Source organism: Anolis sagrei, chromosome 2 (genome assembly GCF_037176765.1).
Source record: "Anolis sagrei isolate rAnoSag1 chromosome 2, rAnoSag1.mat, whole genome shotgun sequence".
Classification (NCBI taxonomy): Eukaryota; Metazoa; Chordata; class Lepidosauria; order Squamata; family Dactyloidae; genus Anolis; species Anolis sagrei.
Genome location: NC_090022.1, coordinates 244,913,048 through 244,937,423, shown reverse-complemented (window position 1 = coordinate 244,937,423; position 24,376 = coordinate 244,913,048). Strand labels below are relative to the sequence as shown.

General features: G+C 38.6%; 1 protein-coding gene across 3 annotated transcripts in view; it reads right to left on the bottom strand.

Annotated features, from left to right (window-relative positions):
- The window catches only part of MCC (MCC regulator of WNT signaling pathway), a 266,904-nt gene that overhangs the window by 39,558 nt on the left and 202,970 nt on the right, over positions 1-24,376 (bottom strand). For all 3 annotated transcript variants that reach the window (XM_060761904.2, XM_060761905.2, XM_060761907.2), the window contains 5 exons: positions 9,692-9,838; positions 9,240-9,329; positions 7,862-8,010; positions 3,441-3,581; positions 1,891-1,991 (listed from right to left, as the gene is read on the bottom strand). In XM_060761904.2, coding sequence (XP_060617887.2) covers positions 1,891-1,991; positions 3,441-3,581; positions 7,862-8,010; positions 9,240-9,329; positions 9,692-9,838 — 628 coding nt within the window. The remainder of the gene's footprint in view (positions 1-1,890; positions 1,992-3,440; positions 3,582-7,861; positions 8,011-9,239; positions 9,330-9,691; positions 9,839-24,376) is intronic.

The following is a 24,376-nucleotide window of genomic DNA, read 5'->3' as shown; positions in this document are numbered from 1 at the left end:
ATAATAATAATAATAATATATTTATAACTGCCCTCTCTCCCCGAAGGGACTCAGGGCAGTTTCTGAAGTATAACAAAAATGGCAAAAATTCAATGCCAAGAACAAACAAACATCAATCAAGACAATCAAGATAAGACATGAAAAAACTGACTTGATATTAATATTGAAATACAGTAATTAAAAAAAGACAAATTTAATATAACAGTTATACTTTAGTATAAACTATGATTTTTCTATATTATAAAAATGATTTTATTTTAATTTTTATTTAAAACTAGCTGCCCCCTGCCATATGTTGCCGTGGCCCAGTCTGTGTATATGTGTTTTGTGTGTATATATATTTCTGTATATATGTGTGCTTGCATACATGTGTTTTGTGCATGTGTTGTATTTTTGTTTTTTGGTTTTTTAAGCCCTTTCTGCTGTGATTTTCCATGTTTTTGTGAGTGATGGTCACTTGTTGGCCTGAGAGGTGTATTGTGTCCAAATTTGGTGTCATTTCGCCCAGTGATTTTTGAGTTATGTTAATCCCACAAATGAACATTATATTTTTATTTATATAGATACTATTTCTTTGATTTTTTTGCTAGTTGATTGAGAGTTCCGACTGCTTGAGTTCTAGTTGATTGAGAATGTATTGTACCTAAACATTCCATTTACTATGCAATTTGATAAATGTTGAGACTGAAGTCAAATCTTTTGGGGGGCGGGGGGTGTTAAAAGCACTTACAGGATGAGGAAAACAGGGAGTGAAGTTGGGAACGTGACACGAAAAAGGGTGAGAATCCAGGAAGGCAAGTCTCTATGGTGTTGGCTGGTGAAGGGAAGGATTAAGACAATTCTGGAGTTAACAGAGATTGGGTTAATTTCTGGACACTGATCTGGGATACTTCTAGATTAACTAGTATGGAGGAGGTGGAGGTATGATGTCAGCATTTTAATTTTGCAAATCTCATTGATACTAGTCAATCCTGTAGACCTCTGTATTAATCCTGTTCACCTCCTGTCCATTTCTTCTCCTTCTACTAGTTCTGGGAAAACATCTATATGCTGAAGGAGAAGAAAAGGAGTGAAACAGTGATCTAGAAGATTATAGATGCCCCAGTTGGTTAAACCGCTGAGCTTGTTGACTGAAAGGTTGCAGGTTCGAATCCGGGGAGTGGCATGAGCTTTCGCTGTCAGCCCCAGCTTCTGCCAACCTAGCAGTTTGAAAACATGCAAATGTGAGTAGATCAATAGGTACCGCTTCCTTGAGAAGGTAACGGCACTCCATGTAGTCATGCCTGCCACATGACCTTGGAGGTGTCTACGGACAACGCCGGCTCTTCGGCTTAGAAATGGAGATGAGCACCAACCCCCAGAGTTGGAAACGACTGAACTTAATGTCAAGGGAAAAATCTTTACCTTTTTTAAGATGTCAATAGGGCATCCAAGTTTAAAATGCTGATAAATAAGCTAACACTACAGTCCTCCCTTCCCCTCTTCCTCTTCAATCTTGCAGACAAGTGTCACACTATTTTTTTCATTACCAAACTGTGGTGAGAACTGTGGCCTGCTTTATTCAGATCTTTTCATATGCCTTTTTGACCGTTTGTAGAGAGACAACAGCTTACACCACCACCTTCAAAATATAGCTATTACTCAAATAGCTTTCCTGGACTGCAACCCATAACTGTTGAGACTGCTCATATTTAAAGAAATTCTAGTTCAAAATCCATTTGTCAGAGTTTTACTTGGCTGCTGAGGATGAAAGAAACCATGTTTGATTGGTGGACAGAGGAGAAGGTGATCATGAGATGATTCATGGTTGCAACATAGTCCTTGAGGGTGATGGATGGCAAATAAGGTACAGAATGGATTCAGACAGAAAGTGACTCATTGACTTCTTACCAACCGACTCCACACCTGCAGCTCTGAATTGCCCAAGAATGAGAGACTGTTCACTTTCTGCCAGTGCTAGCAGGAGCTCATAAGCTTCAATGCACTGTTCACTGGGGGAGAAAAAAAATCCAGTCAGCATATGTGTTTTAGGACAGAGAGGAAAGTCAACATCAATAAAAATAAGGCAAGAAGGAAGTCAGGTATGTCATTCCCCCCTGATCTGTTGCACTGGAAACCTATATCTTCCTGTAGTCTAGAAATGACAACACTATCCTGTCCTGGGATTTTGAAAAGTTATGGTTTTTGCATGTCAATTTGCAGAATCATCTAGCCAGCTCATGCTGAGTGGGGGATTATGGGAGCTGTCATCCAAAAAAGGGATTTTTCCAAGCTCTGTAAACCCCCAACTTCTTTAATTAACAGCATGACTTAACATAACCTCAAAGGATATGTTAGTGTCAAACTGACTGGATAGCATGACTATAAAAATCACATAAAATTTAATTAAGGATGACTTGAACAAAGAGTGTGCAAATCTATTGCTGTATTTCGTATTGCCTTTCTTTCTAAACAATACTTAAAACCATTGCTTTTCTCATCTAAAGTTACATGTTTATAGTTAGAGATATGAGCCCTATAATTCTATAAAAAATGTGGAACTAGAATATGGCCTTTCAGGATGGCAATGAAGGAAAAATGAAAACCTGCTTATCTTAACTACTCTAGCTAGCGCTGACCATAACAATACAATTTAGTGTGTGTTCTTTTCATTTTCTCTAATGGCCCCTTGGGGGTGCAGTGGGTCAAACCGTTGAGCTGTTGAAATTGCTGACTGAAATGGTGGCAGTTTGAATTTGAGGAGCTGAGTGAGCTCCTGCCGTTAGCCTGAGCTTCTGCCAACCTAGCAGCTCAAACACATGCAAATGTGAGTAGATCAATAGGTACCACTTCTGCGGGAAGGTAACAGCATTCCATGCAGTCATGCTGGCCACATGACCTTGGAGGTGTCCACGGACAACACCGGCTCTTAGGTTTAGAAAAAAAGATGAGCACTACCCACCAGAGTCAGACATGACTAGACTTAATTTCAGGGGAAACCTTTACCTTTTAATGTGCTTTTATAGTTTTCAGCATACTAGCATAAAATGGAAATCTTGTTTTCCTTCGCTGTTTGTGTGTGTTTGTGTATGTGCATTCAAGAAAACTGTCAACTTATGGCAACACCATGAATTTCATAGGGATTTCTTATGAAAGGAATACTTAGAGGTGGCTTTGCCAGTTCCTCCCTCTGAATTATAGCTTAGTATTTGTTGGTGGTCTCCAAGTACTAACCAGAACTTGCTCTGCCTAGCTTCCAAGTTCCAATAGGGTCTGGTCCCTTCTGGCTGAGATACAAAATACTAAACAGTAATGGTACAAGGCAAGGGAAGTAAAATACAAACAATGAAACAGGACATTCTGTGCAGTTCTAACAACTGCCTTGTCTTACAGAAGAATGAACAATACATGAAAATATGCTACTATGTTTATTATGCATCTTGCATTCTGCACTGACGTACCTGTATTGCAATGCAAGCCTGAGGGCTGTGGCATTGGATTCATATTTTCCAACCAACATGCTCATCCTTTCAGCATTGCTCTTGCACTCTTCCAGAGTTATTGTCAACAAATCATTCTGAGATTTTAAGTGCTCAATGCGGCTGTGGAAAAGAAAGGCATCTTGAAAGTTTCATAAAATGCTTGCTGCAGTCTCATCTACAACAGACCATGATACTTCCACAGCCATTTTTTGTGGGAAGTATGCTTTCTATAGTTCACACCATTTTTTTGTTCTTTCCTGGCTGTTTCTCTGATTTAACTGATCTTTTCAATGGGCTCAAGAAACTAGTCATGTGAAAACACAAACTGCAACTTGATGGTGCTTCCACTACCATAGCCCCATCTTCCAAATGTAGAAATTGTTGCTTAGTGAGGAATTAAAAAACATCTGCTACACTGCCACAGAGTGAACTAGATTTCTCTCATAGAGAATTCTAAACACTTCACCAAACTACAAAACCCAAAATTCATCCAGTGTAATTATAGTGATATCAAACTATATCAAACTGTTTAGCAGAGAACGTTACAGTTACGTTTTGTATAATGTTCTTCAGACTGGAGACTGAAACCCCAAAAGTAATTCCAAATACGTGAATGAATGGGTGAACCCACAAGTACAGCATGCAGCTTGTTCACACACCTTCTGAAAAACCCTTTCCCTATGCTGCATTATGAACTGTTTTTGAAAATGTTCTGAGTTTCAAAACTGGAGCATTTTCAAAAGCAGCTTTTAAAGAAGTAAAACAGGGTGATAATTGAGTGTCTGATAATGGGGTTACATCCCCCATCTATGGAGCTCCCTAGGCCATCAGCACAGTGGTATGTTAAAAGATAAACACATATATTTGTGACAGAAGTTGGTAAAATTTTCAGGAGCACAACCCAAATCAAATGATAATCAAAACATATATTTTTAAAATTATCCATTATATTGCTTGTTTGCTTACATCCTGCCTACGCCATCAACACTACTGGACTGGCCACGTTGTCCGAATGCCCAATCACCGACTCCCAAAGCAGTTACTATACTTTCCAAGTCAAGAATGGAAAACATAATGTTGGTGAACAGGAAAAGAGATTTAAAGATGGGCTTAAAGCCAACCTTAAAAATTGTGGCATAGACACTGAGAACTGGGAAGCCCTGGCCCTTGAGCACTCTAACTGGAGGTCAGCTGTGACCAGCAGTGCTTCAGAATTCAAAGAAGCATGAATGGAGGGTGAAAGAGAAAAACGTGCCAAGAGGAAAGGGACTGGGACCGCCTTCCACCTGGAAACTGATGTCCTCACTGCGGAAGAATATGTGGATCAAGAATAGGTCTCCACAGCCACCAAAGTATCCACTGTTACACTTGGAGGGCCATTACCCTTGGGGTTCAAGGGATCACCTAAGTAAGTAAGCTTTCCCTTTACAACACAAAAAGGGATTTAGGGCTCTTCCACACAGCTCTATATCCCAGAACATCAAGGCAGAAAATCCCACATTATCTGAGTGTGGATTCAGATAACCCAGTTATCTGTGGGATTTTCTGTCTTGATGTTCTGGGATATAGAGTTGTGCGGAAGGGCCCATAGATGGCATCATTACCCCCAGAGATTGCAGCACACTTGTGAACCCTCTTTCTCAGTTAGGCTGAGAGAGAGGGATTGACTCAAGATCATGCAGTGAGCAGCATTGCTGAATGTGGACCCAAACTTGGGCTGCGCTCTATACCACATTGGTTTGACCACTAGGAACAAGCTATGAAGTTTTCTTTAAGTAAATCTAAGTACGGGGGCAGGTTTTAGCTTGTCTTAACCAAGGTCTGAAAAAATAAACTGGGCTAAAGAAATAAACTGATACCTTGAGGAGGTATCTCCCAATACTAGCTGCCCCCACAGCTGTTACATGTTGACCTTGGGCAAGCCCGTAGCCAGGATTTCATTTGGGGGGGGGGTGCTGAATTTTTTTCAGAGGGGGTTCGGGAGGGCTGAGTTTCAGGGGGGGGGGGGCTGAGTCTGAGTGAAAGAGGGTCTACCCTAGCAAACCTTTTGTATCATTACCCCAATACCCTCATGCATATGGGATATATTGAGTATGGTTATCAGATCATGATATGAATAAACAAAACAGTTTAAATAATGCACCAGTAAGGCCTTTTTGCGAACCACCATGAGAATTTCGGAGGGGGGGGCACCCCCGGTGGCACAGCAGGTTAAACTGCTGAGCTGCTGAACTTTGTGACCAAAAGGCGGATGGTTCAGATCTGGGCAGCAGGGTGAGCTCCTGCTGTTAGGCCCAGCTTCCGCCAACCTAGCTGTTCAAAAACATGCAAATGTGAGTAGATCAGTAATTACTGCTCTGGCAGAAAAGGTAATGGTACTCCACACAGTCATGCTGGCCACATGACTTTGGAGGTGTCTACGGACAACGCCAGCTCTTTAGCAATGAGCACCATCCCCCAGAGTCAGACATGACTGGACTTAATGTCAAGGGGAAACATTTACCTTTACCTTTTTGCAGAAGCAAAAAGTAATCTAAACTTTTTTTTAAAAAAACCTACTAACTTTGGGGACATAGGGCCAATGAGATACAGGAATAACAAAGGGGCAAAGAGTCAGTCTTTCCCCCTACAGAGTGAAGTCAGATCCAATATGGTCTTTGCCATGCTTGAAAAACTACAGTAAATCGTTTCAGTTAAAAAGACACTCCACTGCAGCCATGGCTAATGGTGCAGGGCTGTGCTTCATAGAGCAGTGTGCCTTTCCAACAGCACCGCTATTTCTTGTGTTTCTTTTGTGCTTCCTGGATTACACAGCGCTGTGGGGTCTCAGGTTTCTAGCAGGTGGTCCTGTGCTAACATGGCCATTGGCAGCATCCACTTATCCCCACCAAAGGTATTACTATACAAACCAATGTCAAAAGCTGCATTTCAGGTTCCTCGGGAGACAACACCAGCTGTTGCTAGGATTCGCAGAATAACATGCAAATCCTAACAAATCACTTTATGGCCTAATGCTGATGACTAAATTATCTTGTTGAAAGAAAGCTATTAATTTAGATTAAGTCCTCTTTTTCATCACCATATTTCTCCACATTTATATGCAGCTGGCATCAGCATAATTCACCCCAATCAAAACAACAGGGATAACAAGTTAATCAACTGAAATAAAAGCTGAGTCTCCTATGTTTTTCAGATACAGAATCACTGTTGTGCCTATATACATATGCAAAATTATTTCTATGAATAATGTATACATGCAAGAGATTCTCCAAAGATTTATGTGCTATTATCATTTTCTCAACTGTCCTGGCAACTAAATATTATTGGGAAGATGTTCTCACACTGGGTTATTGTAGGTTTTTTCGGGCTATATGGCCATGTTCTAGAGGCATTCTCTCCTGAAGTTTCGCCTGCATCTATGGCAAGCATCCTGAGAGGTAGTGAGGTCTGTTGGAACTAGGAAAAGGGGTTTATATATCTGTGGAATGACCAGGGTGGGGCAAAGGACTCTTGTCTGCTGGAACTAGGTGTGAATGTTTCAACTGACCACCTTGATTAGCATTTGATGGCCTGGCTGTTGTTCTCACACTGTTGCTAAATAAAATAAAACAGACACCAAATATTGGCTTTTCTGTGTGAGTATGACCATGGCTCAGGTATTTATTTATTTTTTTTTCTGTGTCAGGAGTGACTTGAAAAACTACAAGCAGCTTCTAGTGTGAGAGAATTGGCCATCTGCAATGACGTTGCCCAGGGAATGCTCATCCTGTGGAAGACTTCTCTCATGTCCTTGCATGAGAAGCTGGAGCTGACAGAAGGAAGCTCATTCCACTCCCCGGATTCAAACCTCTGACCTTTTGGTTAACGATCCTGCCGGAACAAGGGTTTAACCCATTGCACCACTGAGGGCTCTATTTATGGGATGCATTTACAGAATTGCTTTACACCTTGACTTTTATTGGGGATGTTTGTATCAACATTTACATTTAATTGGATAATGAATGTTATACATTGCCCTGGAAATTGGTAACAAAGAGTGGTATACAAATATTATTTTATGTTAAATATAAAAATATTTAACTGCATTCATGAAGATCAACATACAGCCGTTGTGAATGAAGGATAGTATATTGTTATCAAAACAATGAAGACGTTTGCACACAAGCATATTCTACGTTTACACACAAGCATTCCAAAACAGGGTGAGCCTCTCAAACCCTCTTATACAATTCTTCTCTAACAACAAATTGAAAATGTATAATTAAAATTTAGAAAATACACATCTGTGAAATTATGATTAGTCACAGAAGTTCCAATATGACTTTCCTAATTGGGAAGAAAGTAAAAGAGTAATCCATTTGAAACGAAAGAGAACTGTGCATACACACATTTTAATGTACCTGTTTAATCGTTCAGTTTCTACTTCGAATTCTCGGATTTTACTTTCAGAGATAGCAGAACCATGTGAGTAAAGTGTCTGGAAAATTTCTTGGATGTTGGAACAATCTTGAAGAGAGTGTGCAAGGTGTTCTGCCACGCTGCTGGATACCTGTAACAAGGTTTTTAGATGTTTACTGTACTGTGTGAATGGGTGGTCACAAATGAGTGTTCCTTTGCTGTAACACAAAGCTCAGAAAAGTCACTTTATTGGGTCAAACTCCCAGAATACCCTTAGAGGATTTTATGTGATGTTAATAGAAATATATTAGTAAACATGCTGAATACGCATGCACAGTGTAGAATACATCGCACCACATTAAAACAGTGGATGTGGCTCTTAATGACACACGCCACATTATCACAGGACGTCTAATACCCACGCCAATGGAGAAATTATACTGTTTAGCTGGTATTGCACCACCTGACATCTGCTGGGAAGTAGCAGCCAATAATGAAAGAACCAAAGAAGTGACATCTTCAGCCCATCTCCTCTTCAGATATCAGCCAGTATGCCAACACCTTAAATCAAGGAATAGTTTTCTAAGATCTACAGAGATACTCGCAGGAACACCTCAGCAAGTGAGAGTCCAAAAGTGGCAGGCTAAAACCTGGAACTTCAATCCATGGCTGATACCAGATGAGGGACTCCCTTCTGGGCACAGAAGACTGGGCAACTTGGAAGGCGCTGAACAGATGGCGCTCTGGCACCACATGATGCAGAGGGCTAGACGCATTTAAGAAATGGGGCTATAAAGTGGAGTCCACAACATGTGAGTGTGGAGAAGAGCAAACCACAGACCACCTACTACAATGTAACCTGAGTCCTACCACATGCACAATGGAGGACCTTCTCACAGCAACACCAGAGGCACTCCAAGTGGCCAGCTTCTGATCAAAGGACATTTAGTTTAATGCTAAGTTTTTAACGTTGTTTGTGTTTTAAATACATTTTAACTGTACCCTCAATCCTCTTCTGACACAATAAACAAACAAACAAACAAACAAACAAATATAATTGAAACACAACAGCAAATGTTCAGTTTTGGACACAGCTGCTTAAGAAATGGGGTGCTTCTCAGAAGTGTGGTTGCTTTTTATGTATAAATAAAGCTTTTTCTGTTGGTCATATTGAAATTATAATCTTCAATGGCACCTTAGAATAGAAAATAATACAGCATATGAATTAAATACATTCACATTTCCTGAATCTGTCTAATTCAAAATCAAGGGCTGAGTATGGGTTAAATGTGCATTTACTTCATATTGCTTGCTGTGACAACCTTGATCATGACGATCAATTAGCAGCATATTGCTAAGCAGCACACTATTCAAACTCACCCCTATGCTGCTGATTTCTGATCCCAGGACCGGGCGGTCAGATGTTGACGATTCTGACCTTGTTTTTGAGAGCTTTACTCGCTCAGCGATCTGGAAAAGAGAAGGAAAGCCTGCTGTGAACATAAGCGATTCAAGTCTTGTGTGAAGTTTCCACACACCTATGCAAAATACTCCCCTTCTCGCATATTCACGGTGTTAGGAAATTCTATGTTAAATTGATTACTATAAACTGGCATATGTGTGCTCTTACTAAGAGAGGCTTGAAGTCCTTAGCACTTTATCTCTCCTTGCAGCTCAAGCCTGAGGACTCACTCAGGATCCTCCAAAAATCCCCTGGCACTCCAGCTAAGACTTTCTGGCTAATTACAAATCCGTACAGCGGCTCTGCTCAGCAAAAGCTCCTTGCTTCTTCCAGACAACAGGCGGTACCATGGCAATGTACAAGGACTCACCTTTGCAATAGGAATGTCATTACTGCTGCTGCTTGTGCTAAGCTCTCCGGTGCTTGGGTTAATAGGACGGTTTGCAGGAGTGAGACGACCTGGACTTGATGGGCCAGTCGCCTGGACACTTTGCAAGCGTGTCTGCAGTTCTCGGACCTGCAGGAACACACAATAATGATTCATTGAAGTCAAAATGATTTGCTTTTCTTTGCACTGTGTCTGATCTACCTTATGATAACTTTAAGTCAAAAAGCTTTCCACTAGAATCTGTAATTGGCCCTCCACATTTGCAGCTTTGACTGTTGAGGATTTGATTATTCATGGAGTTGATTAAAACGTTCTCTCTAGATTTTCCAGTGTGGATTTCCACCAGATGTTGGCAACAGAATCATGGTGGAGGACTTAGAGAGGTTTTTCAGGTAGAAGAGTGCTTGTAATTCAGTTTTCCTCATTTCATGGGGGTCCTGCATCCCTAATCCTAGCAAATGTGGAGGGCTGATTGTAACTTGATACAAAGCAATTACTCATACGACTTAATTTCACTTGATGTGAACATGATCTTTCCTGAAGTGAACAGCTGACCATGGGAATAAAGTACATTTAGGCCAAATTTGTTGAACACTTGGGAGAAAATATATAAAACTGTCAACTGGCAGAAAATAGCAGATTCATTACTTTCTTGGATAGTTCTCATTGGCATGGAGTTGAGATGTTGTTGGATATTAACTTGGAAAAAAGATGTAGCAGAGAAAGGGAAAGAATAATGGTTGAGATTCTGAGAACTGTAGGCTCCTCAAACTATTAAAATAATCATTTTAATTAGCATAACTTGGATACTAGTTATGTTCGAGAAGGAACTGGATTGTGAACTGTGTCCATAGTCTCTGGAAATTAATGTATTAAATACATTTAAATAAGTAAAAGGAATGATTACAACGTGCTAAATTCAAGCAAAGACAGTGTTGTTCAATTCATAATGACAACAGTTAAGTGACTAACAAAGTTTTCACAAAATTTTAGTTTGGAATTCATTTTCTTTTTTGCAAAATCGTTTAGTATACATCATTCTAATTAAAGCTATCTTTGTGCTTGTTCAATTTGTGCCATCAAAATTCTTACTATTACTGGAGGGAAATGTCACTCTGGAGCAGTGGTTCCAAACCTTTTTTTGACCAGGGACCACTTGAATGGGGACCACTTGGACCAGAGACCACTCTATAACATTAATACCAAAAGGGTTACAAATTAGTTTTTGATCAACTTTAGATTTGGTCTGGTTATTTGGAGTACTGATTCCAAAAATTGCATTGAATAGACCACATCGGCTCTAGTTTCTGATACAAAACACATGCCATCCAGTAGTCGCCATCTGCTTGCTCACAAAAAACCAAAGTATAACTCTAGAACTGATACGGTAGTAGTAATCTTTTATGGGTAATCAGCTTCTCCCCTCCCAACATCCTCATTGCCTCTGCACTATAAGAAGGTTTTACGAGACTAGTCACTACCATTGCCACTTTGTTTTGGGGCAGCAGTGTAGTAATGATGAGGCCGCAGACCACACTTTCATTCTTGGGAACCACTGGTGGTCCAGAGACCACAGGATGGGAACCACTGGTCTAAGCAAACTGTTTTGTTCAACATGGCTCTACCCCATCTATGCCTTGTGGTCACTTTCTAACTTTACACTCTAGCGCTGGTCAATATTATTACTTACATTCCTTTTCTGCAGTGTTTCCCCTTTCTTGATCAGAAGCCTGAGTGATTTTCTATCTTTCTATGTGGCCAGGGCTAAACAAGTCAAGATGGGTTTCGGGCGACTTGTAGAGAGATTTTGGATGACCTTCTCTGAGTTAATTAACTGCCACTGTATATATATGGCTCTCTCATTTATTCTTATGTTTTTATGTGCTTGAGGGATTTAATTCAGTGCACATCTCTATTCTATCTGCCTCTATAATTGCTGAGGTATTTGTTCTTCAGTAACCAATCTGACAGCAAAGGAAATTTCCTTCTAAATCAACGTTCATTTCTCCTTTTGGTTTTATGATTGTTATGTAGGAAAGGAAAAAAAAGATTCTTATAGCTCAAACTGCTATGCAGAATAAAAAAACAATTTCTTTAACTGATTCAACTCAGAGGAGGGCTCCTACTTCCTAGATTATCTTTGCATTTCTTTTATTTATTCACACTGCAGTATATTCTGTTTTGTGTATTCATGCTTCAATTATTCCTAGTTTTAATATGATGAGGAGATTCTAGAATGTTTTCCTATGAGTAATCATTACAAACATCTTCTTCTTCATCATCATCATTATGGAAATGAATTAATTGCATGATTTCTGTTTGTTTGTTTGACCTGAATGATTTGTTTTAAGGACTATGTTTTACATTTCCCACCTTTGCCAGGACACATTGTTTTTTGTTTTGTTTGATTGTAATGTGCCACGTACGTTTAATGTTATGATATAAATGATCATCACTGTCATCTCATTTAACAAATCAGAATGAAAAGCCTCTGTCTTATTAAGAGAAAACACCCTGACCTCAAGCCAGCTTTCAGTTAAATTTTAGAGCTTGTGTGGAAGTGCCTTACTTATTACTCTCCAGAAGCAATGGTTCCCAACCTGTGGTCCATGGATCACCAGTGGTCTGCAAGAATGAAAATATGGTCCGTGGCCTCACCATTACTACACCACTGCCTTGAAACCACATGGCAATGAGAGCAACTGGTCTCATGAAACAGGGATGCTGGGAGGGGAGAGGCTGACTACCCACAAAAGATTACTACTATTACATCAGCTCTAGATTATTAAATATGGTTTTCTGTGGGTGAGCAGATGGCGACTACTAGATGGCATATGTTTTGTATCAGAACTAGAGCTGATGTGGTCTATACAATGCAATTTTTTGAATCATCACCCCAAATAACCAAATCAAATCTAAAGTTGACCAAAAACTGAGTTGTAACCCTTTTGGTATTAATGTTGGAGAGTGGTCTCTGGTCAAAGTGGTCCCTGGTTAAAAAAAGAAAAAGAAGATTGGGGACCACTGCTCCAGAGTGACATTTCCCTCCAGTAATAGTTTTGATGCACAAATTGAACAAGCACAAATATTATTTTAATTAGAATGATGTATACTAGACCATTTTGCAAAAAAGAAAATGAAATCCAAACGAAAACTTTTTATTTATTTATTTATTTATTTACTTTATTTGTATACCGCTGTTCTCAGCCTTTGTATACCGCTGTTCTCAGCAGTTAACAACAAGAACAGCAAAAAATTCAATGCTACAACAACACGATATATAAAAACAATTATCATAAACACATTAAACAGTTAACAACAAACTTTTGTGAAAACTTTGTTAGTCACTTACCTGTTGTTATGAAGAGGCAAGCAACACTGCTTTGCTTGAACTTAGCATGTTGTAAGCATTCTTTTTACTTACTTAAATTAATTTGATACATTAATTTCCAGAGCTGAGTGATAACGCAGGGGAAATCTTTATGCAGCTCTCCAAATCTCACTGGACTGCTATTTCTATTTGGCCCAGTTAATGTAACCAGTGGAAGAACATTGGAAAGAATAATATGGGAGAGCCAAAATATTCCAATGCCGGATCTATTCGCAGTTACTCTCCAGTCTTTTCTCTATTTGCAGATGTCATGTCTGGCACCTAGGACCTTTTGCATAGGAAGCTCACACTCAACCACTAAGCTAAGCATCATTAAAAGGGAATTAAAGGGAAAGTCTGTGCAAACTTTGACACATATTATCAAATGTTTTATTAAAATGTTGATCTTCCTTTATACTTATACTACAGATAATAACAAACATCTGGATAGACTTTTAGCTGTAAATGCTTGTTAAATTCCAGTGCTGAGAATAAAGCCACTAACAAGTTATCAAACAGTGATTGCAAGCCACAATACACCACAAAGTATAATGGAAAGAAAAATGAGTAATATTCAAACCACATTTATGAGAGAAATTTTCTTCAGAAAAGCTTTAAAATCAGAAAATGAGGAAACAATAAAACTTGATAGTTTGGCCATATTGCAGAAGCATTTTCTCCTGGTGTTTTGCCTACATCTTGGCAGGCATCCTCAGAGGTTGTGAGGTCTGTTGGAATGCTAATCAATGCTAATCAAGGTGGCCAACTTGCAATATTCACACTTGCTTCAAGCAGGCAAGAGTTCTTTCTCCCACCCTGGGCATTCCACAGATATATAAACCTCACTTGCCTCGTTTCCAACAGACCCTTCAATCTCTGAGGATGCCTGCCAAAACGTCAGGAGAGAATGCTTCTGGAACATGGCCATACAGCCCGGAAAACTCACAGCAATCCCAGTATACTGTTATGTTAATGGTTCTTCCCCTTTAGGACTGTTAAGAGAATGGGATTAAACTAAAATGAAATCCTATCAAAATTCTTCTACAATTACCCATTAACTAGGTATAATGAAACATGACGCGATACATCAACATGATTCATGTACGATAGTTTGATGAATAACTCCTGCTTGTTAAGTTCCTTTTCAGATGTAATGTTGCAATAGTCCAATTACCAGAAAAAGTAACAGATTCCCAAGAACTACATCACTTGTAATGAATTACAACTTAATCAGAGCCTGTCTACACACATGGGTTATGTCTGACTTGGGTCTCAAGCTACCTAAAATTCTGGACTGGAGCTGAAGACAGCAAGGATTTACTTGACATTTTTAACTGAGGCACATGAATAAATATAACCTAATTCCCCTCCCCTCCTTTTCTCAAAATCAGATACTTGTCTGATATATTTTATATATTATAAACAGTGAAACTGTATACAGGAGTCTACCATATACCGTGCAGCTGTGGACAAGTCTACGTAGGAACCACCAAACACAGCGGTCAGACACAAATCAAAGAACATGAAAGCCACTGCAGACTAACCCAGCCAGAGGAGTCAGCTATAGTAGTTGTTGTTTATCGTTCCGTTGCTTCTGACTCTTTGTGACTCCATGGACCAGATCACGCCAGAGCTCCCTGTCGGCTGTGGCCAGCCCCAACTCCTTCAAAGTCAATCCAGTCATTTCAAGGATACCATCATCCATCTATCCATCTTGCCCTTGGTCGGCCTCTCTTCCTTTTTCCTTCCATTTTCCCCAGCATCACTGTCTTCTCCAAGCTTTCCTGTCTTCTCATTATGTGGCCAAGGTACTTCATCTTTGCCTCTAATATCCTTCCCTCTAGTGAGCAGTTTGGCTTTATTTCTTGGAGTATGAACTGGTTTGATCTTATTGCAGTCCAAGGCACTCTCAGAATTTTCCTCCAGCACCATAGTTCAAAAACGTCTACCTTCCTTTACTCAGCCTTCCTTATGGTCCAGCTCTGACATTCATAGGTTGCTACGGGGAATATCATTGCTTTAACTATGCGGATCTTCATTGACAGTGTGATGTCTCTACTCTTCATTATTTTATTGAGATTGGTCATTGCTCTCCTCCCAAGAGCACATGATAAACCAACCTGGACACAGAATATTATTCGAGAACATTGAAATTCTGGAGCACTCTGACAATCATTATGTTAGACTACACAGAAAAGCCATTGAAATCCACAAGCACATGAACAATTTCAACAGAAAGGGAAAAAACTATGAAAATTAACAAAATCTGGTTCCCAGTATTACAAAACCCCACCAGAATCAAGACAGTACACCGCTCAGAAACAGGAGAACCCCAGACAACAAGCAATCGAGTACCAGTCAACACCAATCAAACAGAGGATGCCTCCGGGCAACAAAGGCCAGGCTACCTCTATGCAGATACCCTCAGCAATTGACTTTGCAAACTTAATGGCTACTCAAATGTTAATTCAAGCTTGCTAACTGCAACATGTACACAAGGGTTCTTTCTCCAACCCTGGACATTCCACAGATATATATACACTTCATTTGCTTCGCTGCCAATAGATATACCAGTCACAGATGCAGGTGAAACTTTAGGAGAGAATGCTGCTGGAACATAACCCCACAGCCCAATAAACTCACAGCAACCCAGTGATTCCAGCCATGAAAGCCTTCAACAATACAGTATAAAAATAGAGAAAATATATTGATAACCCTATCTAACACAATTTTTGTTCCTGGGCAATAAATGTCATTTCCTAATTGGTTCTATCATAAAAACATGGAAAAGGTTTATTAAATTGATTTTGCAGGACATCCTGTAATACATTTTGCTACAGTTTTCCAATGAATATCTCACAAAGTCTCAACCAATTAAACATAGTTTGTGGCAGCTATAAAAATGAAGTTTCTGGAGTATAACAACTACTTTCAAAATATGTACTGCACAATTAAACAGGAAATAACACTTTCAAATCAGAAACAGATTTTGTTTTTCAAATTTTGTTATATAGTGTAATGTATGATATGGAAAGAAATGTGTTTGGCTAACAGGAAAGCTACAGTTTGGCTCTTCTGCTCACTTAGGGTGCATCTACGCAATAGAATTAATGCAGCCTGGCATCACTTTAACTGCTATGATTTTCGTTTGTTGACGCACCAGCATTCTTTGACAGAGAAGGCAAAAAACCTTGCAAAGCTTTAATTCCTATGATTCCTACCATTAAGCCCTGGATGTTAAAGTGGTGTCAAACTGCATTCATTCTGTAGTGTAAATGCACCCCTCGAGAAAACAGACTTATTCACCAGGCTGTTACATTAACCATATAATAATTTCATTTGCTCAGATCTTTGAAGTTGGGAAATGAAAGTTCTGTGAGACAAAGTGGCATTATACTTTCAATTAGCACAGAGGAAGAACTGTGTAGGTTAAAGGAGGACACTAAGTGAGCCTGGCGCATATAAATAAATAATGCTCCTGCAAAGGAGAAGCCGGTATATAAAATAAGTCTTTAGGGAGAACAGAACAGGAGGAAAGCAAAGCACAAGTCTGGTTGCAGTGCTTTTGCATACATTTGTATTTGCTATCAAGAGGACTGCAGAAGGGAAGTACACATTTTCTGTGCCAAGAAAACTTAGGTAGGGGATGAACTGAGTGTTTAATACATATTGTAATCTACCAAATCTAGGAAGAATCTGAAGGGAAAATATGAACAGATAAAGGATGGATATGGAAGTGAGACTATTCTGTTTATAATAAAAAATGAGCAAAATTGGAAGATGAGCAAATCCTTTATAAACTTGAAAATATGTGTCTAGATCATCTTCCTATACAAGGGCTTCATATGTTTGTTCAAAGTTGTTCTTATTCTAATGTCAGTTTGGTGTCATTTGCAAACTTGATAAGGAATCACCCTACCCTGGAGTCATTGAAAAAAATGTTGAGTAATGACCCTGGGATAGAATCCCAGGTACTCCATTCAAAACCTTCTTCCAATATGAAGAATGGCCATTAATGTTGACTCTTTGAACATGTTTTTCGAATAATTATGGATCTACCTAACAGTGTCCCTATCTATTCCACATTTAACTAGTTTGCCAATGAAAATATTATGGAGGGCCTTATCAAATGCTTTGCTGAAATCCATGGAAATGACATCCACAGCATTCCCATCATCTGTCATCAAACAACCTAATTTTAAAAGATATCAAATTAGTTTGGTATAAGTTGTTCTTGACAAATCAATATTGGTTCCTGCAGATCACTGTACTGCCATCAAGATGATTGAAGACGAGCTGTTGTATAAACTGTTCTAATAATGTATTTTCCTGGTATCGAGGTCAGGCTGACTGGTCTAGAGTTTCCTGGATTCATTCTTTCATACTTTCTGCCCTTTTTGTGGAGAGGAACAATGTTTATCCTTCTTCAGTCCTCTTAACACTACATATGTTCTCAAGGATTTCTCAAAAATGATGACAAGTTATTTCCGTACTTTGGGATGCAATTCATCTAGTACTACAGATTTGTATTTAGATTAGCTAGATGATTCCTAAATCCCTATCCAACTTGATTTGAAATCTGTATCATTTGTTCAGGAAACACATAATTCTCTTTTGTGGGGAAAACTGGAGCAAATAGTGTTTTTATTGTGATCTGTTAGCATTTGGCTATCCCTATATATCAGCAGCGCCACTATCCCTTTGGTTATTTTTTTGCCTCACATGAATCTGGAAAAAAAACAGTCTTGTTGCTTTTTGCTTGCCTAGCAAATCTCTGTTCATTCTAAGATTTAGCTTTCCTTAGACTATTTCTGTAACTTGGGATACACATCTGTAAACTTCCTTGGTGATTTGACCTTCTTTCCATGCTATACATACTCCCCTTTTCTTCTCACTTCTTCCGAAAGTTTGCTGTGCAGCCACACTGGCTTTTTCAGGTGTTTCCATTTTTCTTTTTATTGTTTATTATTGTGCCTTTTGCAACTTCTCCACCCTTGTTAGGCATGTTTTCTTCTTTAGCATATCTAGTAGGCTTGTGCAATCCCTGTAGACTGAGATCCGTTTTGGTGTCCTGGATTTTGATGGGGGTCCTGATCTATTTTTTTTGGGAACCTCCCAAATTCAGGAGGACAGAAATCTGTTTTTGATCTGGGAAGCTGAAAGATTTGTTTTCTATCTGACCCATTATGGGAGGAGGGGGACTTTTCAGGCTCCCCTTCCCATACCTTTAGGCATTATTTGTCCTTATAGCCTTCATTAAGACATGGATTAAAAGCATCAGAGTTATGATACTATTCCACATGGTCCCATTATGGATGGGAATCTGTGACAACTAGGCCTTTGCAGTTTTGGGCACCCGAACAAGCCGAAGAAGTCAGACTGGCTGAAGAAAACAGCTAAAAACGGATCAGTGCACAAGCCTAATATCTAGCCATGGCATTCTCGCCACAATTTACTGAACAGTGCTAAAATCAGCTCTCCTAAAATATATAGGTCTGTATTTGACTATACTTTTTTTGCCCTATTCTACAATTGCGAATTCTAGCATTACACCATTACTTCCCTCTAAAGCACTAAATACTTTTATCTCAGTGACTAATTCCCCCTACCTGTAATGATCAAGACTGGGATTAATGATCCCCAGTGATCAATTTCCTCTTATTGGTTATGATTAAGTTTGGGATTACCAATCCCCTTGTTCCTTTTTTAACCTTTTGAAACAAGAAATCACCTGCAAGGCACATCAGGAATAAGTGAAGAGCCCATACTTAGCAGTCTTCCAACAGATATTTGAAAACAGATAGCCCCCTTGGGTCCCACTCTCAAAAAGGCACAATCAATAAAATCTGGGTGATTGAAGTCTCCCATAACTACTAATTCTTACAATTTTGAGTTTTCTTGAATGTGTTTCTGAAAAGCATTGTCACCACTTATTGGTCTGATGTCATCTATTAAACTCCTGCGAGAATGTTCTGTGTGTTGATTTCTCTTATTTTACTCAAATGTGTTCAGCTGGCTAACCTGGACATCAGAGAAGCCTCCCACACAATGATAACATATCCAGGCATCCTCTGGACAATGTCTCTGCAGACAGCCAATTCCCTCATACCCGAAGTGACTTGCAGTTTCTCAAGTTGCTTCTGGCATGATAAAAAAAGCTGGTCACTTTCATGGATTTTTGTCCAATTAATTTTTTAAAAAAATTATAATGCTACTTCCACTCTTTTTTGCCACTTCTATTCCTTTTGAATAGCTTATACCTTTCAATGGTAATATTCCAATCACGAGTGTCTGATAAGCGTACTTATGGCACTTCAAGACACATTTCTGGATAGCCTCATTCAGTACTTTCCTACTGATGTTTAAAAGGGATTAGTGGGAGGGGAACATGGCCTTTCAGCATCCTGTAAGACTTACAGCATATGCCAAACGTTATGGACCAAACAGACACCTCACAATCTCCACATTCTGGAACCAGTTCTCTAAGACCGAACAGTTCCACTTTAAAACAGTATCCTTAGCCCCATTCCAGCAAGATAACCCATAAGATAAGCAGTGTTGTATGGATATGTCCTCCAGGTGGCTTTCGACATAAGACAACCCCATGAATTTTATAGGGGTTTCTTAAGCAAAGAATACTCAAAATGAATATTCAACAGTATACAAGGTAATGTAAAACAGTACTTTCACATTACTGTCATTTGAGGTATAGCACAAATAGTTGACATGAAAATATACTATGTAAACAATTAGAAAAAACTGTTAAATTTTAGTTTTCAGTGAATGACTGGATATACTTGCTAAATGTTTGAATCAAAAGTTACAGCAACAAGCTAGCAATAATTGCAACCTCCACCCACACACAAATTACTAAAAAATTGAAGCAGTTTACAGTTTCTCATAATTAAAGAGAATTACAGATATTCCTAGTCCTCATTCCATGTTTTATCCAAAATGTCAGTCCAATCTGAACATTAATTTTAAAGTTCCTTGACAAATAGTAATATTATTATTTAAATAGCTTAGGACACTCTTGTCATTTCCTCATGAGTAGATGAATATATTATTGTTCCCTTAAGAAATGGGGAAAAAAAATTCTAATAGGAAGTCAATATACTTCCTGGACTGATTTATTCATGTGGGACACATGTCTCATGGATGACTTGGTTGGAAGAATACACCAGTCCAGTTCTCATACACCAGGCCACAGTCACTTGAGCCTTTCCCTTTTTAAGTATATAACACATCAATTATGCGCATAGAGAGGACAATGGAGTTCCAGAAAAAAACAGGAGTGAAGTTTATAAGGCAGAAACTATTACATACTGGTTTTTTTTCTGTCATGTCTATGCTACATTTGGGTCAAATTAACTTTGGAATTTAATGGGAATCTGGATTGCTTTTAATCTTTCCTCAGATTACTCTTTTCAATCTGAACATCTGTCAAATCAAACTATGAGCTCTCAAATACATCATGACACCAACTTTAAAAGGACCAGTTTAAGCCTAGTGTTTTATGTGCAACCTTTGAGGTACATCTGATGTAAAAGTGCTTGCCCTGTCATCTCACATCAGAGGCTGAATCATTAAATCTGAGATAATAATTTAATGGGAGTAACCAAATTACTATTCCTACTTATTTACATGGAAACCGGGATGATGCAACAGTGTAAATTTAGGATTTAAGGAGACCGAACTTTTGCTCAGTAACATGAATTTCTCACTTTGGGCAGGTTGACCTCTCTCAACCTCAGAAGAAAACAATAGCAAACCTTCCTTGAATTTATTATTTATTTACTTTATTTGTATACTGCTTTTCTCAGCCCTTAGGCGACTTAGGCGACTGAACATATTATGCAGGGAAAGCCCTGTGATAGGATTAGCGTAAGTCAAAGCTTGAAGGCACATAACAACAGGAATATACTTACACGAACCTGAACAAGTAAGAAAAGTTAACATTCTTTAAAAAGTAACATTAATTGAAAATATATCCTATCTGCTTATCTCAGATTAAAGGTAAAGGTAGTCCCCTGACATTAAGTCCAGTCATGTCTGACTCTGGAGTGTGGTGCTCATCTCCATTTCTAAGCCGAAGAGCCAGCGTTGTCCGTAGACACCTCCAAGGTCATGTGGATTTGCAAACATTTAAGGGGGAATGCATATGTGAAATTAGTATACATAATTATAGATCTATACATAGCTCTGAATTTTTTTATATATATTGAATGAATGGTTGCCTGGTACTATGTTAGAAACCGGCCTGAGTCCCCATGAGGAGATGCAAATGAAGTTTTATTATAATTATAAAGTTATCGTTGATACCATATTGTTTTTGTTGACCCCACTTTTCCACTTACAGAGCTAGTTTACTGTTTTTCTTTGAAATACAGAAAATATTAAAAACATTTAACCTACTGATGTCTCAATTAATGTAATTTTATTGGTATCTATTTTTATTTTGAAATTTATCAGTAGCTGTTGCATTTCCCACCCTTGGCTTATACTCGAGTCAATAAGTTTTCCCAGTTTTTTGTAGTAAAATTAGATGCCTCGGTTTATATTCAGGTCAGCTTATATAGCTGAAATACTTTGGAATGTGTGAATATCAGGTAAAAACTGCACTAAATCTTCACTGTTATATTATTCTTCTCAATCAGTTTTCCTTAATATCAAGAAACCAAATTTATTTAAATTCAGGAAAAAATAACTGTGAGTATTCTGACATTGATTCTACTGTACGGTCATGCAATTTCTCTGGACTCTGCAGTAAATTTACAGACAAATAGTCTTTGATGTCGGCACAGAGAAAATGTGTGATGTTTTAAATAGTTGAAGTGAATGTAAAGAAGCAAGGTACACACATTGTTCATAGCCATATATTTCATGTTACTTCCTCTGTTTGTTATAAAGAACTAAAACAAAGATGTACGTTTGTATATTTAAGCAGAAGCAGGTCTTTACAGAACAGTAAACAAACTCCCAAGTGTTCAGACTGCCCTCCCTCCCTCATGGCTACTTTGCAAAAAGGCAGGACTACATTATGAGCATCCTACAAAAAAATAAGTAATCACCCCATTTACTAATGACCAATAAGAGATAAAAATCCATACACATGTCATTTCTTAGTTATTGCACTGCAAAGCAGCCCAATCTGTTAACTGGATGCATTAAATATCTAATTTAATTAAACCCCTAACAAGGCTCCGAAGCCCCGCTGAGAGCACTTTGCTTGATTACAGGCATTGGGCTAAAGTAACAGCCCTATTGATCTGTTCAGCCTCAACTTCTTTTATCTACCCAATTTCATGCATGTACAGGCAAAACTAAATTTTAGCAGGGTCTCCTTCCTCAGCCTCTCTGGGGAAATAATATGAAGTGACTTTTGGTTCTGGGTTGCATATATGAAATATTTAGTAGGTCAAGGGAAACATTCATTTGTGTGGCAGCTATTGACTGTTTTACAAATGCAAATAAGCTCCCTGGTGCTCACTGTTACATAGTGCGGCTGACATGGACATCTGTAATAAACAGACTCCTCGGGGGAGAAATAAACTTGCTGTTAAGCAAATTAGCATATTGTTTAGAAAATAAGACCCCACTATTTTCCAATAACAGTGAAGGAAAGAAAAGGGAAGAGAACAATATTCAATTCTGTATTTAAGAATGTGAGACTTATTCTTTGATTGGCATGTCAATCCAATGTGTAGCGTCAATGAGGTATTCCTTCTTTAGTTACCATGCAGGTTTCATCTCCACCAAAAGATCCCACCTTGATCCAGACATTGCCTATCTATCTTAGAGGGGATCTACAAACCAATCACTGGGATATTCTGAGAGTTGTGATCCAAAAGCTGAAAACAAACATTTGCCAATAGTATTGTCAAAGGCTTTCATGGCCGGAATCACTGGGTTGTTGTAGGTTTTTTTTGGGCTATATGGCCATGTTCTAGAGGCATTTCTCCTGACGTTTCGCCTGCATCTATGGCAAGCATCCTCAGAGGTAGTGAGGGTTTGCCAGTAGCTCCTTGGCCTGATCTGGTTAGGTCTTCCTAGCATAAAGGAGCTGAATGATTATGCAGAACAGCTCAGCCGAGTAAACATTTTAGCTAGTTAATTTATTACCTTGACCTGTGTTTGTATATTAATTACATATATTTAATTAATGAACTTATTCTCTTTTGAACAGTATTTTTATTCAGCCTTATTGTGAGTTACATCAAACTCTGTATTTTGGAAGAAAGGCAGATTATAAATATAGTAAATAATTAAATAACTAAACTATGGTGGTATCACAAGATACAAAATATATGACTTAGATCAGTGGTTCCCAACTTGTGGTCCGTGGACCACCCATGGTCTGCAAGAACTAAAATATAGTCCGTGGCCTCATCATTATTGCACCGTTGCAATGAGTGGTCTCACAAAACCCTCTTATAGTGATGATGCATATTAAATATGGTTTTATGTGGCCGAGGAGATGGCGCCTACTGGATGGCATATGTTCTGTATCAGAAACTAAAGCTGATGTGGTCTATCCAATGCAATTTTTGGAATTAGCACCCCAAATAGCCAAACCAAATCTAAAGCTGACCAAAAACCTATTGGTAACCCTTTTGGTACTAATGTTGGAGAGTGGTCCCTGGTGAAGTGGTCCCTGATCAAAAAAAGGTTGGGAACCATTGACTTAGGTAGACTGTAATAACAGAACAGAACATGTCCGTCTGGATACCAGGGAAGAGTGTTCTTTTTAGGATTGTATTAGAAAAGAAAGAAACTACTGGGATCTACTATTTCTGCTTTTTTAAATTATTCGAAATCTATCTACAAAACTTTAATAAACTTCTGTAAATAGTTGCAAAGCTGATACAAAAGGAGGCCAAACACAACCTTTAGAAGGCAATCCTTGTTCTTTCCAGTTACCAAACAATAGCACTTTCTCTGATTATATTTGTGAAAGTTGCCATTCTAATGTGGTTAAGCACAATTCGTTCAACATCAGACACCTTCTTGATTAAGTTTGCTGCAATTATGCATCATGATTGTGGAGCCCCAAAATATATGAGCATTTATGAATACAAGACAATCAGCATTACAGAAGTAATTACAAAGTTGCTTTCTTTACCTGACTCCCTTAATAAAAAGATAATGTGTGATCTGATACTTCTGTATACTATAACAAATTGCAATTTTATTTCCAGATGGTAAAGCATTTGCTGCTCATGAAGATACTGTGGGTACTTCCAGACATCACCAAATTCTGAGTTTTAGTCAGGGGCAAAAAAATCCTGGTTCTGACA